This window comes from Salvelinus alpinus, chromosome 37 (genome assembly GCF_045679555.1).
Source record: "Salvelinus alpinus chromosome 37, SLU_Salpinus.1, whole genome shotgun sequence".
Taxonomy (NCBI): Eukaryota; Metazoa; Chordata; class Actinopteri; order Salmoniformes; family Salmonidae; genus Salvelinus; species Salvelinus alpinus.
Genome location: NC_092122.1, coordinates 3278555 through 3292826, shown reverse-complemented (window position 1 = coordinate 3292826; position 14272 = coordinate 3278555). Strand labels below are relative to the sequence as shown.

General features: G+C 43.5%; 1 protein-coding gene across 1 annotated transcript; it reads left to right on the top strand.

Annotated features, from left to right (window-relative positions):
* The first annotated feature begins 328 nt into the window (after positions 1-328).
* Positions 329-12034, top strand: LOC139565987 (L-lactate dehydrogenase B chain). Its single transcript, XM_071386764.1, has 8 exons — positions 329-553; positions 7651-7790; positions 8029-8146; positions 8376-8549; positions 8793-8966; positions 9268-9385; positions 11092-11215; positions 11329-12034. Exons 2-8 carry the CDS (start codon positions 7662-7664, stop codon positions 11494-11496), a joined length of 1005 nt encoding a protein of 334 aa, XP_071242865.1. The 5' UTR covers positions 329-553; positions 7651-7661; the 3' UTR covers positions 11497-12034.
* The last annotated feature ends 2238 nt before the right edge of the window (positions 12035-14272 follow it).

Here is a 14272-nt window from a genome sequence, read left to right as displayed (position 1 = left end):
TAGAAGGGGTACCGTTTTAGTCAAATGAACGTCAAGTATATCATTTTTTTGCATTTTAGCTTACCCTTTCCTAGCCTTAAACAATTATCCTAACCTGCTACATTAATTCTCATAATCTGCTGTGTAAATTCTCTACCTGCTATGAAAAATGAAATATGACAATAGCTGTAACCCATCTAGCGAAAATGGTCCAGCCGTCTGACAACATATTTCACAATCTCAATTGCATCCTACTGGCGTCCTCTCTCCTCGTCCTCGCTTCCTCAAAACCCATTGGATGACAAAGCCAGAGATTCCGCCCATCTGACTTTCTCCTCCAATGGGTTTTGAGAAGGAGGCGAGGAGAGCGGACGCGAGGATTTACTATTGAGATTCTCCCCGTGTCAAACTCAGCCAGTGGTAAAGCCCTATGTTGCATCCTCCTCTTTCTCCAAAACACATTTAAACCCCGCACTCCACAAGTGAAATCGTCACGCCCTCTCACGACCTTCTTCAGTCGCCTGCCTCTTTGGACCAAAAAGGGATATTACTACTCTTTAAATCGCTGGAAAATGTATGTATCTAGCTACTGCCGGTGTTTTGCTTTGGCTTTAAGTGAATTCTCATAGGTTCTCTTTTCTCATGTACGCTGTATGCTCAAATGCACGTAGGCCGAAACACATTTTTTGGGGATACATTCTATAGCTTGCAACAGCCTAAATGTTATTGATTTGCATACATGGTTAGGGTTTTATTGACATTTTGGAATAATCGATGTGGGCTATTGCAAGTCCTTTTAGATTGACTTTACTGCTGAATAGAAATGTACATTTCTGCGTTTGTAGGCTGTCTAGTCCTAGGCTACACAGCCTAATGGCATGCTGTGTTTTTGCTAGGTAGTAGGCTAGCTCCTTAGGACGACAACAGTCGATGGATTCTTATAAAAGGTGGCTGTCGCTCACTTTACAGGAATTACGTTTCCCTCGTTGAGCTTCGTGGGCGACTCCGTTTTGAACATGACAAAGTTCTCGTATTACGGAATGTGTCATTTGAAGATATGGCAAATGATTTTACTGACGACTTGAATATTATCTTGAACGGTGCAGAGTATTAATGGAATGTGACAAACGAGGTGGAGGTTATAGATGTTCTGCCATCTTGCAGTGCAAAAAAGTATCCCACCATCAAGGACGATGGAAGGACTATTGTATTAAACATTGGCCTACAAGGACATGGCTTCGTTTTTTATAGGAAAATAATAATGTACCTATTGGGATATCAGTTATCTCATGCTCGACATCTTGAGGCTTCAATATTTTTAATATGATTGGTATTATTAATAGGCCTCAATTTGGCGAGTCCACGCCAGCAAGGCCCGAATATATTTTTATATGTCAGATTGTTATGGTAATACTCACATTGGGAGGAAGAATGTTTGATACACCTTTTACATTTGTATCCTAAACCATTTTTGCAAAGATCATGATGAAAGTGGGAATTTTAAGCCCTTAGACGCCTCGTATGATCCGTGAACAGTACATGATACCAGGGGCGCAACTTTGGTTTTAGAAGTGGGGGGAATTATTATATATAAAATATCTATCCAGTCAGATGAACACTCCAAACAGAACACTCCAAAAATCCTATCTGATGGCTCGGAGGGGTCCGCATGGTCCTAAAGCAGACCGTGGCCCTGTTTTGTATCACATTCCAATTATAACTGGGGGGGGGGAAAAATGCACTTTCAGAATGTGGGGGGGACATGTCCCCTGTGAGAGTTGAACCCCTGCATGATACAGACATCTTGGTAGCATTTACATTTTAGCAGATGCTCTGGATAAGTGTGATTGGATACTTTCCGTGGCTACATGTCCCCTGTGGGATTCAAACTCACAACCCTGGTGTTTATTTTATTTTTTATTTATCCGTTATTTTACCAGGTAAGTTGACTGAGAACACGTTCTCATTTGCAGCAACGACCTGGGGAATAGTTACAGGGGAGAGGAGGGGGATGAATGAGCCAATTGTAAACTGGGGATTATTAGGTGACCGTGATGGTTGAGGGCCAGATTGGGAATTTAGCCAGGACACCGGGGTTAACACCCCTACTCTTACGATAAGTGCCATGGGATCTTTAATGACCTCAGAGAGTCCGGACACCCGTTTAACGTCCCATCCGAAAGACGGCACCCTACACAGAGCAGTGTCCCCAATCACTGCCGTGGGGCATTGGGATCTTTGTTTAGACCTGAGGAAGGAGTGCCTCCTACTGGCCCTCCAACACCACTTCCAGCAGCATCTGGTCTCCCATCCAGGGACTGACCAGGACCAACCCTGCTTAGCTTCAGAAGCAAGCCAGCAGTGGTATGCAGGGTGGTATGCTGCTGTTGCAAGTGCGTACCATGCTCTTGTAAAAGTTTTACTTTAGTCCGTCCCCTCGACCCGGGCGCGAACCAGGGATCCTCTGCACACATCAACAACAGTCACACACACGAAGCATCGTTACCCATCGCTCCACAAAAGCCGCGGCCCTTGCAGAGCAAGGGGGACCACTACTTCAAGGTCTCAAAGCGAGTGACGTCACCGTTTGAAAGGCTATTAGCGCGCACCACCGCTAACTAGTTGATGCGCAAGAGACCAAACAGCCTCAGATCACGCGTTCAGATCATGTTCGAGCCTCTGCTTGGACAGTGAAACACACGTTCGCACCTGCAGGCGGTGTGCAGACGTTTAGTTTCTCTCATGGCTGAAGCCATACTATGTGTCCAGGTTAAACGTGGTACGGCCCTCATTATAAACAGTCGGTTAAGGTCATGGTTAATGCATGTTCAGATCTATTAGAAGCAATTTGAATAGACAACAATGTAATTGAACCAATTGACTGACCAAAGATCAGGGCATTCATCAGCGAAGACGCAGTCCAAGCTGACAGTATTTTGGGCAACCAAAATTATTGATTGAAATCGAAGTGTCAGCTGTACAACTTACATTTTAAAAAGGTATAGGCCAATCGATAACACCAAGACGGAATGCGTTTTGAAGTGATGCGTCGCCGAGAACAGCCAGCATGTCCAGCAAAGTACATGGCCAGTGGCACGCACACACTTCAAGCAGATCAGCAGCTCCACAATGATGTGATTGACTGTCTCCAAGGTGGGGGGGGGGGGCTTTGTGGCAGCCAGACGAGGCAATCGAAGGAGGATGCGGTGAGCAAAGTTACTGGGCTCGAATTTAGTCAAGCTTGCTCTATATAGATTGAGGCTTCTAATTGTGCATGTTATAAACTACTTTTATTTTGATGATGGGCTATACTCTATGGCTGGATTTATGTATTTTTATCCCCCCCCCCCATGCTACATTTAATTTGGCAGACCTAACTTGATAGACTAGGCCTTGTAGAAAGAGAATCAGACAACCTGGTTCGAATCCAGGCTGTATCACAACTGGCCGTGATTGGGAGTCCCATAGGGCGGCGCACAATTGTCCCAGCGTCATCAGGGTTTGGCGGGATAGGCCGTCATTGTAAATAAGACCGTATGCCAGTGGAAGGGAGGACAGTAGCAGGTGACCCAACTGTGGTTTGACTTATGATTTCCCATTGTAGCCAATTCAGTTGCTGTAATTCCATTAGATTTTTAAATCACAAATACAATTGATATCAGTAAACTAACTTAAAGATATGTGGGTTTTTGAAACAGAATTACAAGGCAATATTTCTTATTTTTAAAGGTAAACAATTTCTCCAACTAAAGAGTGCTGTGAAAGTGTATTTTTTTTAAATGTCAGATCTTCTAACCTGATATTAGATAAAGGAAACAAGTTTTTTAAAGTTATGCGACACCCAATTTGCCTGTGAAAGTAATTGCCCCCTTACACTCAATAACTGGTTGTGCCACATTTGGCTGTAATGAGTTCAACCAAATTCTTCCTGTAGGTGTTGTTCAGTGTCTTTAGTCACTGGCCAAGTTTTGCCCCCACTCTTCCATGCATAACTGCTTTAACTCAGCGACATTTGTGGGTTTTCAAGCATGAACTGCTCGTTTAAAGTCCTGCCACATCTCAATTGGGATTAGGTCTGGACTTTTTGACTAAGACATTCCAAAACTTCAAATTTGTTGCTTTTTAGCAATTTTCATGTAGATGTGTGTTTTGGATCATTGTCTTGCTGCATGACACAGCTGCGCTTTAGCTTCTGCTTACAGACGGATGGCCTGACATTCTCCTGTAGAATTCTGATACAGAGTAAATGGTTCCTTCTACTAAGGCAAGTTGTCCAGGTCCTGAGGCAGCAAAGCATCCCCAAACCATTACCACCACACTTGACTCATTGGTATGAGGTTGTTACTGTGGAATGCAGTGTTTGGTTTTTCGCCAGATGTAATGGGACCCATCTTGTCCAAAAAGTTGACTCAAGTTTGCTAAAAAGCACCTGGATTATCATTGACTTTTGGAAGTACGTTTTATGAACAGATGAGTCAAAAGTCTAACTTTTTGGGCTACATGGGCCCCATTTATGCCTTGCGAAAACCAAACACTGCTGGATTTTAAGGTATCTGTGACCAACAGTTGCATAGCTGTATGTCATGTGAAATCTATAGATTAGAGCCTAATGAATTCATTTCAATTGACTGATTTCCTTATATGAACTTTAACTCAGTAAAATCTTAAATTGTTTGCATGCTGTTTTTGTTTAGTATACACCGATGGGTCTTGAGATTGCCCCTTCAGTCCACTGTGAATAGACAGCCTCTTTGACCCCAGCCATAGGGCCATTTATCCACCCGTTTGTCTTGTATTTTGTTAGACAATTTCTATAGGATTGACTGACAAGGTGAACACATTGTGCCAGGCAAGCCTTTAATTCCCCCACTCTCGACGTGTCTAGACTTGACAGTTCATGCAGCTTTAGTATTCTGATCATGGAATTCTGAATGCGTCTACACCTACGTTGTAAGTGTGTCCGGATTCCCTTTTCCCACGCTATATAAAGTTCAGGAGTGGGATCTCTGCTACTTTTAAGAGTTATGAGCCAATTGGTAAGCATTACCAACGGTGAATGTGAAAATGGATTCAAAATGGTTGCCCTCTGCTGGTGATTTGCAGGATGTGCAATGATACAAGCAAAAGGAGGTCTGATTGGTTACATTGCCTACTATGCCAATGTATCTGTATACAATGGGTCATAACTTTAAAACTAGCAGAAATCCCACTCTGGAACTTTGATATGCCTGTAGAGTATATTCAACATATATTTTTCTATATTCATAAATGTTATTGAAATCAAAATACTACTCATTAGAGCAAGCAATAAAGGTTCATATGACACCAACTTTTAATTTGTAGCACCTACAGATGAAACATTATGGAGTCTTAAAGGAGACCTGGGTAAGGTCAATGTCACATTGTGACTACAATTAAATATTTCTCAATTATGCTTTAAGATACAAATGTCATGTGAACAAGCTTTCCTCTAAAGGACCCTTTTATAGATAAAATGTATTGAAAGTCATGGTGTTCTCTTTTTGTTGTGAGGAGTCACCCATATACAGTACCAGTCAAAGGTTTGGACACCTACTCATTCCAGGGTTTTGTTAGACTATTTTCTACATTGTAAATTAATAGTAAAGACATCACAACTATGAAGTAACACCTATGGAATCGTGTAGTAACAAAGTGTTAAACATATTTTAGATTCTTGACTATTTCAATTTTTTTTGCTAATTTATAAAAGTAAATAAACCTCACATTCTACATCAGTATCTAGACCCTTCACTCAGTATTTTGTTGAAGCACTTTTTGGCAGCAATTTACAGCATTGAGTTTTCTTGGGCATGACGCTGCGAGCTTGTCTCACCTATATTTGGGGAGTTTCCCTTCTCTGCAGGTCCTCTCCAGCTCTCAGGTTGGATGGGGAGCGTTGCTGACAGCTATTTTTAGGTCTCTCCAGAGATGTTCGATCGGGTTCAAGTCCGTGCTCTGGCTGGGCCAATCAAGGACATTCAGAGACTTGTCCCGAAGCCACTCCTGTGTTGTCTTGGCTGTGTGTTTAGGGTTGTTGGAAGGTGAACATTCGCCCCAGTCTGAGGTCCTGAGCAGCTTTTCATGAAGGATCTCTCTGTGCTGCCACCACCATGCTTCACCCTAGGGATGGTGCCAGATATCTTCCAGATGTGAAAATTGGCATTCTGACCAAATAATTAAATCTTGGTTTCATCAGACCAGAGAATCTTGTTTCTCATGGTCAGAGTCTTTAGGTGCCTTTTGGCAAACTCCAAGTGGGCTCTCATGGGCTTTTTACTGAGGGACTTCCGTCTGGCCACTCTACCATAAAGGCCTGATTGGTGGAGTGCTGCAGAGATGGTTGTCCTTCTGGAAGTTTCTTCCAACGCCACAGAAGAACGCTCAAGCTCTGTCAGTGACCATCAGGTTTTTGGTTACCTCCCTGACTAAGGCCCTTCTCGATTGCTCAGTTTGGCCAGGCAGTCAGCTCTAGGAAGAGTCTTGGTGCTTCCAAACATTGTCAATTTAAGAATGATTGAGGCCACTGTTCTTGGGGACATTTAATGCTGCAGAAATGTTTTGGTACCCTCCCCCAGATCTGCCTCGACACAAAAAAATCTAAACCTGTGGGTAACTTTGTCATTATGTGGTATTGTGTGTAGATTGCTGAGGATTTTTTACATTTAATACATTTTTAGTATAATGTGGAAAAAGTCAAGGGGTCTGAATACTTTCCGAAGGCACTGTATCCTTCATTGTCAAAAGATTAAGACATTTGTCAGAGGGTGCACTGTTTTCATATGTAAGAAATGCAGTAACATACACTCACGCCTGGGTCATGCTACTCATTTATAGGGCTATGTTAGGCCCACGAGTCACATTGTCATGTAGAACAGGTGTCGTCAGCTGAACTTCTCTTCTGTTCAGGTCAAATTGTAATGACGCCGTTGCTTGACCTTTCAGTATAATTTTTAGCTGCTGATGGAGGATTCAGTCTACTGGTGGCAAACAATTCTAACTCACCACATCTTTATTTGTTACGTGCTTTGTAAACAAGCGGTGTAGGACAGGTGTACAATAACAGTGAAGTGCTTACGTAGTCTGCGTCTGTTTTTTAAGAAGTGTTACAAATAACGTTTGAGGAGTTTGCGAGCAATAGTAACTGCGTCTCACATGGACTAGCCTAGATATTTGCGAACAGAGCAACTCTCCCACTGACATCACTTATCGTGCAAGTTTGTGTGTGTGCGCTTCAGCAGCAGCAAATGGAGGGGGCAGTGCGTTTTGTGGATTGTAATTTAGGCTCTGGGGGCCCTAAAGATGGGTTAGGAGGGAGGATTAGGGTGACTGTCAGACCCTTTTTTTGGGGGGGGGGTTGAGACAGTTACTAGGATATTGGTTTTGACTCCGTCTGGAGTAAATAAATTAGATGCCGTAGTGTTGATTGGCTTAAGAAATAGATTCCCTGGGCTGGATACAGATTAAGCCTATGCCTGGACTAAAGGAGCGTGCTCAATGGGGAATGTCAATTTGATTGCTTTTCACAAAAGCAAAGGCATGATGACCTCTCACCCAAATTTCACACTCATCTTGGTTTCCATTTTATTTTTTTCTCAGTAGACGAACCTTGATAACTAGACTGAAGGTTAACCTCTATCTCCCTCCCTCCAGCGTTGTGAATTATGTCGTCTGTCATGCAGAAGTTGCTCACCCCCGTGGCCAGCGGCCCCGCGGAGCCCCCCAGGAACAAGGTGACCGTGGTGGGGGTGGGCATGGTGGGTATGGCCTGTGCCGTCAGCGTTCTCCTCAGGGTAAGTCTAACTATATCACTGTCTTACTGCTACTTTACTACTCTTACTATTGCGTTATCAGTACTAGTTTACCTCCATTGTGATACCAACAAATAGTTACTACTCAGTTAATATGTAGGCTAGTGTAAAAACCACAATTACAAATGTCATTTTTAACTAAATACCAGGTATTCATATCCTTCCTCTCCTTCTGGCCCTTCGCCTCCTCGCCACCCTAACTTCTCCCTCTTTCCTGTAGGACTTGGCTGATGAGCTGGCTCTGGTTGATGTGATGGAGGATAAGCTGAAGGGAGAGATGATGGACCTGCAGCACGGGAGCCTCTTCCTAAAGACGTCTAAGATAGTCGCTGACAAAGGTAAGAGAATCCCCTTGTGTGTATGCCACTGGAGTGGCTCAGAGCTAAAATGGCAGAATATTTATGTATTTTGCAATGAACATGTAATGCAGCCTGTTTTGAAACAAGTGGCCTTACCAGGGTAAGGTTTTGATTACCATTTTAGATTATTTTTTTATTTTTACCCTTGCTAAATGTGAAATGGAAAAATCCTACGTAATTCAATTGCTCTTTCCCGATCTCTGTCCAGATTATGCCGTAACGGCGAACTCCCGCATCGTGGTTGTGTCAGCTGGCGTGCGTCAGCAGGAGGGAGAGAGCAGGCTCAACCTGGTCCAGAGGAACGTCAACATCTTTAAACACATCATCCCAGAGATTGTCAAACATTCCCCTAACTGCACCCTTATTGTGGTGTCCAACCCAGGTACACAAACAAACAAACAATCCGGTACACACACTGACATTTTAAAATACACAATTGGCTCATTCTGCCCTAGATTATGTTGTACCAACATTCCACCCTTATCAAATACTATCAGTATCACAACACATTACAAGATAGGGCGGTCACTGTGACAACAAATTAGGTGACAGGGATGGGCAGTCATTCATTAACATTGTCAAGGATAAGTGTGTGACCCTATCCTCGTCGTTCCCTACCCCCTAGTGGACGTGCTGACCTATGTGACGTGGAAGTTGAGCGGCTTGCCCAAACACCGTGTCATCGGCAGCGGTACCAACCTGGACTCCGCCCGCTTCCGTTTCCTGATGGCTGAGCGCCTGGGCATCCATGCCTCCAGTTTCAACGGCTGGGTGCTGGGAGAACACGGGGATACCAGTGGTGGGTGGTGGGGACGATGGTGATAATGTTGACGTCAGTGGAGTGTGTACTTCAGTGGGAATCTGAGCTCATGTGTGAACTTCTTGTCACATCTAGTAAGCCACAAGGCTGTTGGCAGATTTTAAAGGCTTTAAATGAATCCCACGAAAGTACTTGTTTTGGCATGGATTTTTACATCACTCTGGACATCCAATTATCTCTGTCAGAAAGAATGAGTTGAGTCTGCTTGTTTTAAATAGGAAATTCTATTATCTGGTTAAATGAATGAGTAAATATCTGATTCTCTCCCTGTGTGTGCTAGTCCCTGTGTGGAGCGGTGTCAATGTGGCTGGAGTCAACTTGCAGAAGCTGAACCCAGAGTTTGGCCTTGACGGAGACAAGGAGGACTGGAAGGCCACCCACAAGGCAGTGGTCGACAGGTAACTACCTGAACCTATCCCCAGTTCCATCCAGAGTCTAAATATGTGCCTCTGACTCCACCTAGCCCTGGTAGTACAGCTGGAGTTTACACCATATTGCTCCCCACCTTTTGATTCATTCATATCTACTGGAGCTGTCAAGGTGTAAGGCCTAAAATAAGGATATAAGGCTGGGCTAATTTTCTGTATAATTAGTTCTACTGACGTTGTATACTAGAATTACTGTGAAAGCCGGCCCTCCCTTCCCCATTTTATTTTGAATTCTCTTTTTTTGTGTTTTATTAGGATCCCCCTTAGATGTTGCAGAAGGAGCAGTTATTCTTCCTGGGGTCCACATGACACACTTAATATACAAAAACAGCTCAAGGACAGCACACGTAGCCTTCATATCAATACATACACAAATTATCTAGGTGAAATCTGGGAGAGCCGTTGTAAGGTGTTGCTGTATCTGTTTTTTGAACCCAGGTTTGCTGTTCATTTGAGCAATATGAGATGGAAGGGAGTTCCATGCAATAATGGCTCTATATAATACTGTACACTTTTGAATTTGTTCTGGATTTGGGGTCTGTGAAAAGACCCCTGGTGGCATGTCTGGTGGGGTAAGTGTGTGTGTCAGAGCTGTGTAAGTTGACTATGCAAATAATTTGGAATTTTCAACATCGTTTCTTATTAAGAGGTGATGCAGTCAGTCTCTCCTCAATGCATAGTATTTATATCAGCCCTCTGATTTACTGTGAAGAGCAAGATGTACTTCTCTGTTCTGGCCAGCTGCAGCTTAACTAGGTCCTTTGCAGCACTCGACCACATTACTGGACAATAATCAAGATCAGACTAAACTAGATCCTGCAGGACTTGCTTTTTGGAGTGTGGTGTCAAAAAATCAGAGCGTCTCTTTATTACAGCTTTACAACCATTGAATCTATATGTTTTGACCATGACAGTTTACAATCGAAGGTAACGCCAATTAATTTGGTCTCAACTTGTTCAACAGCCACACCATTCATTACCAGTTTCAGCTGAGGTCTAGAACTTAGGGAATGATTTTTACCAAATACAATGCTCTTACTTTTAGAGATGGTCAGGACCAATTTATTACTGGCCACCCATTCCAAAACAGACTGCAACTCTTTGTTAAGGGTTTCAGTGACTTCATTAGCTGTGGTTGCTGATGCGTATATGGTTGAATCATCAGCATACATGGACACACGTGCTTTGTTTAATGCCAGTGGCAGGTCACTGGTAAAAAATAGTAGAGGCCCTAGGGAGCTGCCCTGCGGTACACCACACTTTACATGTTTGACATTAGAAGCTTACATTAAAGAAAGCTCAGAATCCACAATATGGCAGAGGTTAAAAAGCCATAAAACACGGGTTTTTTTAACAACATGTTATGGTTAATAATATCAAAGGCTGCACTGAAAATGTCAGTAATTTGTGTCAGTGCAGTACATGTTGAGTGCCCTTCACTATAAGCATGCTGAAAGTCTGGTACCTTGTTTACAGAGAAAGCATTATATTTGGTCAACACCCTTTTTCCCCCTAGCAGTTTGCTAAGAGCTGGCGAAGAGCTGATAGGTCTGCTGTTAGAACCAGTAAAGGCCGCATTACCCCTCATACAGGTTCCTCTCATTGCGAGAGAGACCTGTTCAAGATGGCAAGAGTCGGCTGTTGACTGACGGTGACTGTTTTGTGTGCTCCTCCAGTGCCTACGAGGTGATCAAGCTGAAGGGGTACACTAACTGGGCCATCGGCCTGAGTGTGGCTGATCTCACTGAGAGCATCATCAAGAACATGAGCAGGATCCACCCTGTCTCCACCATGGTCAAGGTGACGGGATAACACAGTCGCACATTATCCACATGCGGAAATGTAAACGCACACGAGAATAGAACACCCATTTCTATGTGATAATAACTGACGGCTGCGTTTTGTTTCTCCAGGACATGTATGGTATTGGCGAGGAGGTGTTCCTGTCCCTGCCATGCGTGCTGAACAGCAACGGAGTGGGCAGCGTGATCAATATGACCCTGACCGACGCTGAGGTGGGACAGCTGAAGAAAAGCGCAGACACACTCTGGGGCATCCAGAAGGACCTCAAGGACATCTAGACACACATCTGCCCTCCCTTTTCCGTTCCCGATGCAGTCAAACCCAGACCTAATTCCAACCGTCCTCCGATCTACTGTATCCATCTCCTTTTCATCTTAATCTACTGGTATACTCTTCCTTTCACCCACCCTTTCCTTTTGTAGGATTAGGTTGCTGTGTTTCCATGCTAGGTACTGTGTGAACCAGTATGACTGTATGCACCCTCATTCGATTCATGTGTTAAAGCTATTGTTCTACGATCAAAAAAAATGTTGGCTTTATCCTCCGTTTGCACTGTCTTGAAGCACTGTTCTGTTCACTTCCTGTAGTGAGCGCAGAAACACAGACCCTATAACTCAGTCTCCTCCTGAGGGGAGCAGTGGTGTTGGTTATTGTGCGAGGAGAGATATTCAGTCCTTTCTGGCATTCAATGTCAAAGAGGGAGAGAGGGCAGAGGTGGAATCAATCGAAACCACCTACTTTATTTTTACTTACTGTAACACCCATGTTGATTGTGTAATGAATAACGACAACTAATTAATAAATATTTGAACCTTACGAAGCCTGTTGTGTCCAATGACGTAAATGTTTCTCTGTAAACTAGGCTACACAATGCCTCCCTGTGGTTACATATTGCTACTACATAATCTGACATTTTTCAAGATGAGTTAAGTGGAGAAGGAAATCCAGATCTCTAGCCATGCTTTTATTCACATAAACTATCAAATTAATTTGGACAATTATTGACATTTTCAGCAAAGAAACATTCTGTTAAATAGCCAACACTACTGCATGCCTTTCACATTGCTATTCTTCCCCAACCAACAAATTAAGGCCCTGTCAACTGTTTAGTGGTACTGACATGCGTCTAGCTGGTTCAAGACACTTTTGTAGTGTAATGCCATGTAGTGTAATTATGTGGACACCCCTTCAAATTTAGCAACTCATTTTTAGGGGTGTCCACATACTTTAGTGTAATTGTCTTGAATCATCACGTTGCTGAAAGGTGTATAAAATTGAGCACATAGCCATGTAATCTCCATAGACAAACATTGGGAGAATGGCCTGTACTGAAGCGCTCAATGACTTTCAATGTGGCACCATAGAATTCCACCTTTCCAACTAGTCAATTTTTTTGCCCTGCTAGAGATGCCCCGGTCAACTATGTGCTGTAATTGTGAAGTGGAAACGCCTAGTGGTAACAATGGCTCCGCCGTGAAGTGGTAAGCCACACAAGCTCACAGAACGGGACCGCCGAGTGCTGTCCTCGGTTGCGATACTCCCTACCGAGATTCAAACTGTCTCTGGAGGCAATGTCCGCGTAAGAACTGTTCGTCGGGAGCTTCATGAAATGGGTTCCTGTGGCCGAGCAGCCTAATCCCCATGAGCAATACCAAGTGTCGGCTGGAGTGGAGTAAAGCTTGCCGCCATTGGACTCTGGAGCAGTGGAAATGCGTTCTATGGAGTGATGAATCATGCTTCACCATCTGGTAGTCCAAAGGACGATTCTGGGTTTGGCGGATGCCAGGAGAACGCTACCTACCCCAAAGCGTAGTGCCAACTAAAGTTTGGTGGAGAAATAGTGGTCTGGGTATGTTTTTCATGGTTTGGCTAGGCCACTTAGTTCCAGTGAAGGGAAATCTAAACACTACAGCATTCCAGACAATTCTGTGCTTCCAACTTTTTGGCAACAGTTTTAGGAAGGCCCTTTCCTCTTTCAGCATGACCCCCATGCACAAAGCGAGGTCCATATATAAATGGTTTGTTGAGATCAGTGTGAAAGAACTTGACTGGCCTGCACAGAGCCCTGACCTCAACCCCATCAAACACCTTTGGGATGAATTGGAAAGCCGACTGTGAGCAAGGCCTAATCGCCCAACGTCAGTGCCTGACCTCACTAATGCTCTTGTGACTGAATAGAAGAAATTCCCCGCAAGCGATGTTCCAACATCTAGTGGAAAGCCATCCCAGAAGAGTGGAGGCTGTTATAGCAGGAAAGGAGGGACCAACTCCATATTAATGCCCAGGATTTTGGAATGAGATGTTCAACGAGCAGGTGTCCACATACTTTTGCTAATGTGGTGCACTTTTGGCCATTTAGTGTATTTTTCCTGATCGGTTGTTACAAGGTGTAATAATTACATCACACAATACATGTACAAAACTTTTATTTAGCAGACTTGTATTTCCCAAACCCAACTTACAAGTAGACAATATGACACACACATTCTTTACCTCATGAGTGACGTGCTATAACGACGCTGCTATAACTGCTACAACAATAAGAAATTGACCGTAATCAGTTGTTTAAATATTGGTTCCTTCTTGGGAAGAGAAAATGCTTGTCAATTTAGGCAGGAACTTCTAGTTCTCGGAGGGAGAGTAGAATAGGCAACAGTTTGCTTGTCCTGGATCTGATGAGGTTGGCCTTGGATGGGTCAAATTTATCGCGCTTTCCAAATCGGAGTCCAAACGGGTTGAAGTTGAATTTGCTGGTCCGAGTTAAACGATGTTTGCAGATCATTTGTCGCTGGTCTTCATCATCCTCTTTCAAAAGGTAACAAAGGTTCGCATCGCCAGGTAAATTCGGACTGACAATCTCGCTTCTCATCACCACAGAGTGCCCCACTTGCACCTTAGCAGGCGTATGTCCTGAGAAAAGAGAGAGCATCAAATTATAAAATCGAATTTTCTTAGCTTGTTACTTTTGGATATTACAACGTTTGGCTCAGGACATTATGAGAAGAAAATGAACCTATAAGAAATCCAAAAGTAATTCGAATATATCAAAATCAA

Excerpts from the sequence above, each read along its gene's own strand:
- LOC139565987 (XM_071386764.1), top strand. The coding sequence starts at position 7,662 with ATGTCGTCTGTCATGCAGAAGTTGCTCACCCCCGTGGCCAGCGGCCCC. Across the intron at positions 7,791-8,028 it reads CCGTCAGCGTTCTCCTCAGG|GACTTGGCTGATGAGCTGGC; the intron begins GTAAGTCTAACT and ends TCTTTCCTGTAG. Across the intron at positions 9,386-11,091 it reads CACAAGGCAGTGGTCGACAG|TGCCTACGAGGTGATCAAGC; the intron begins GTAACTACCTGA and ends GTGCTCCTCCAG.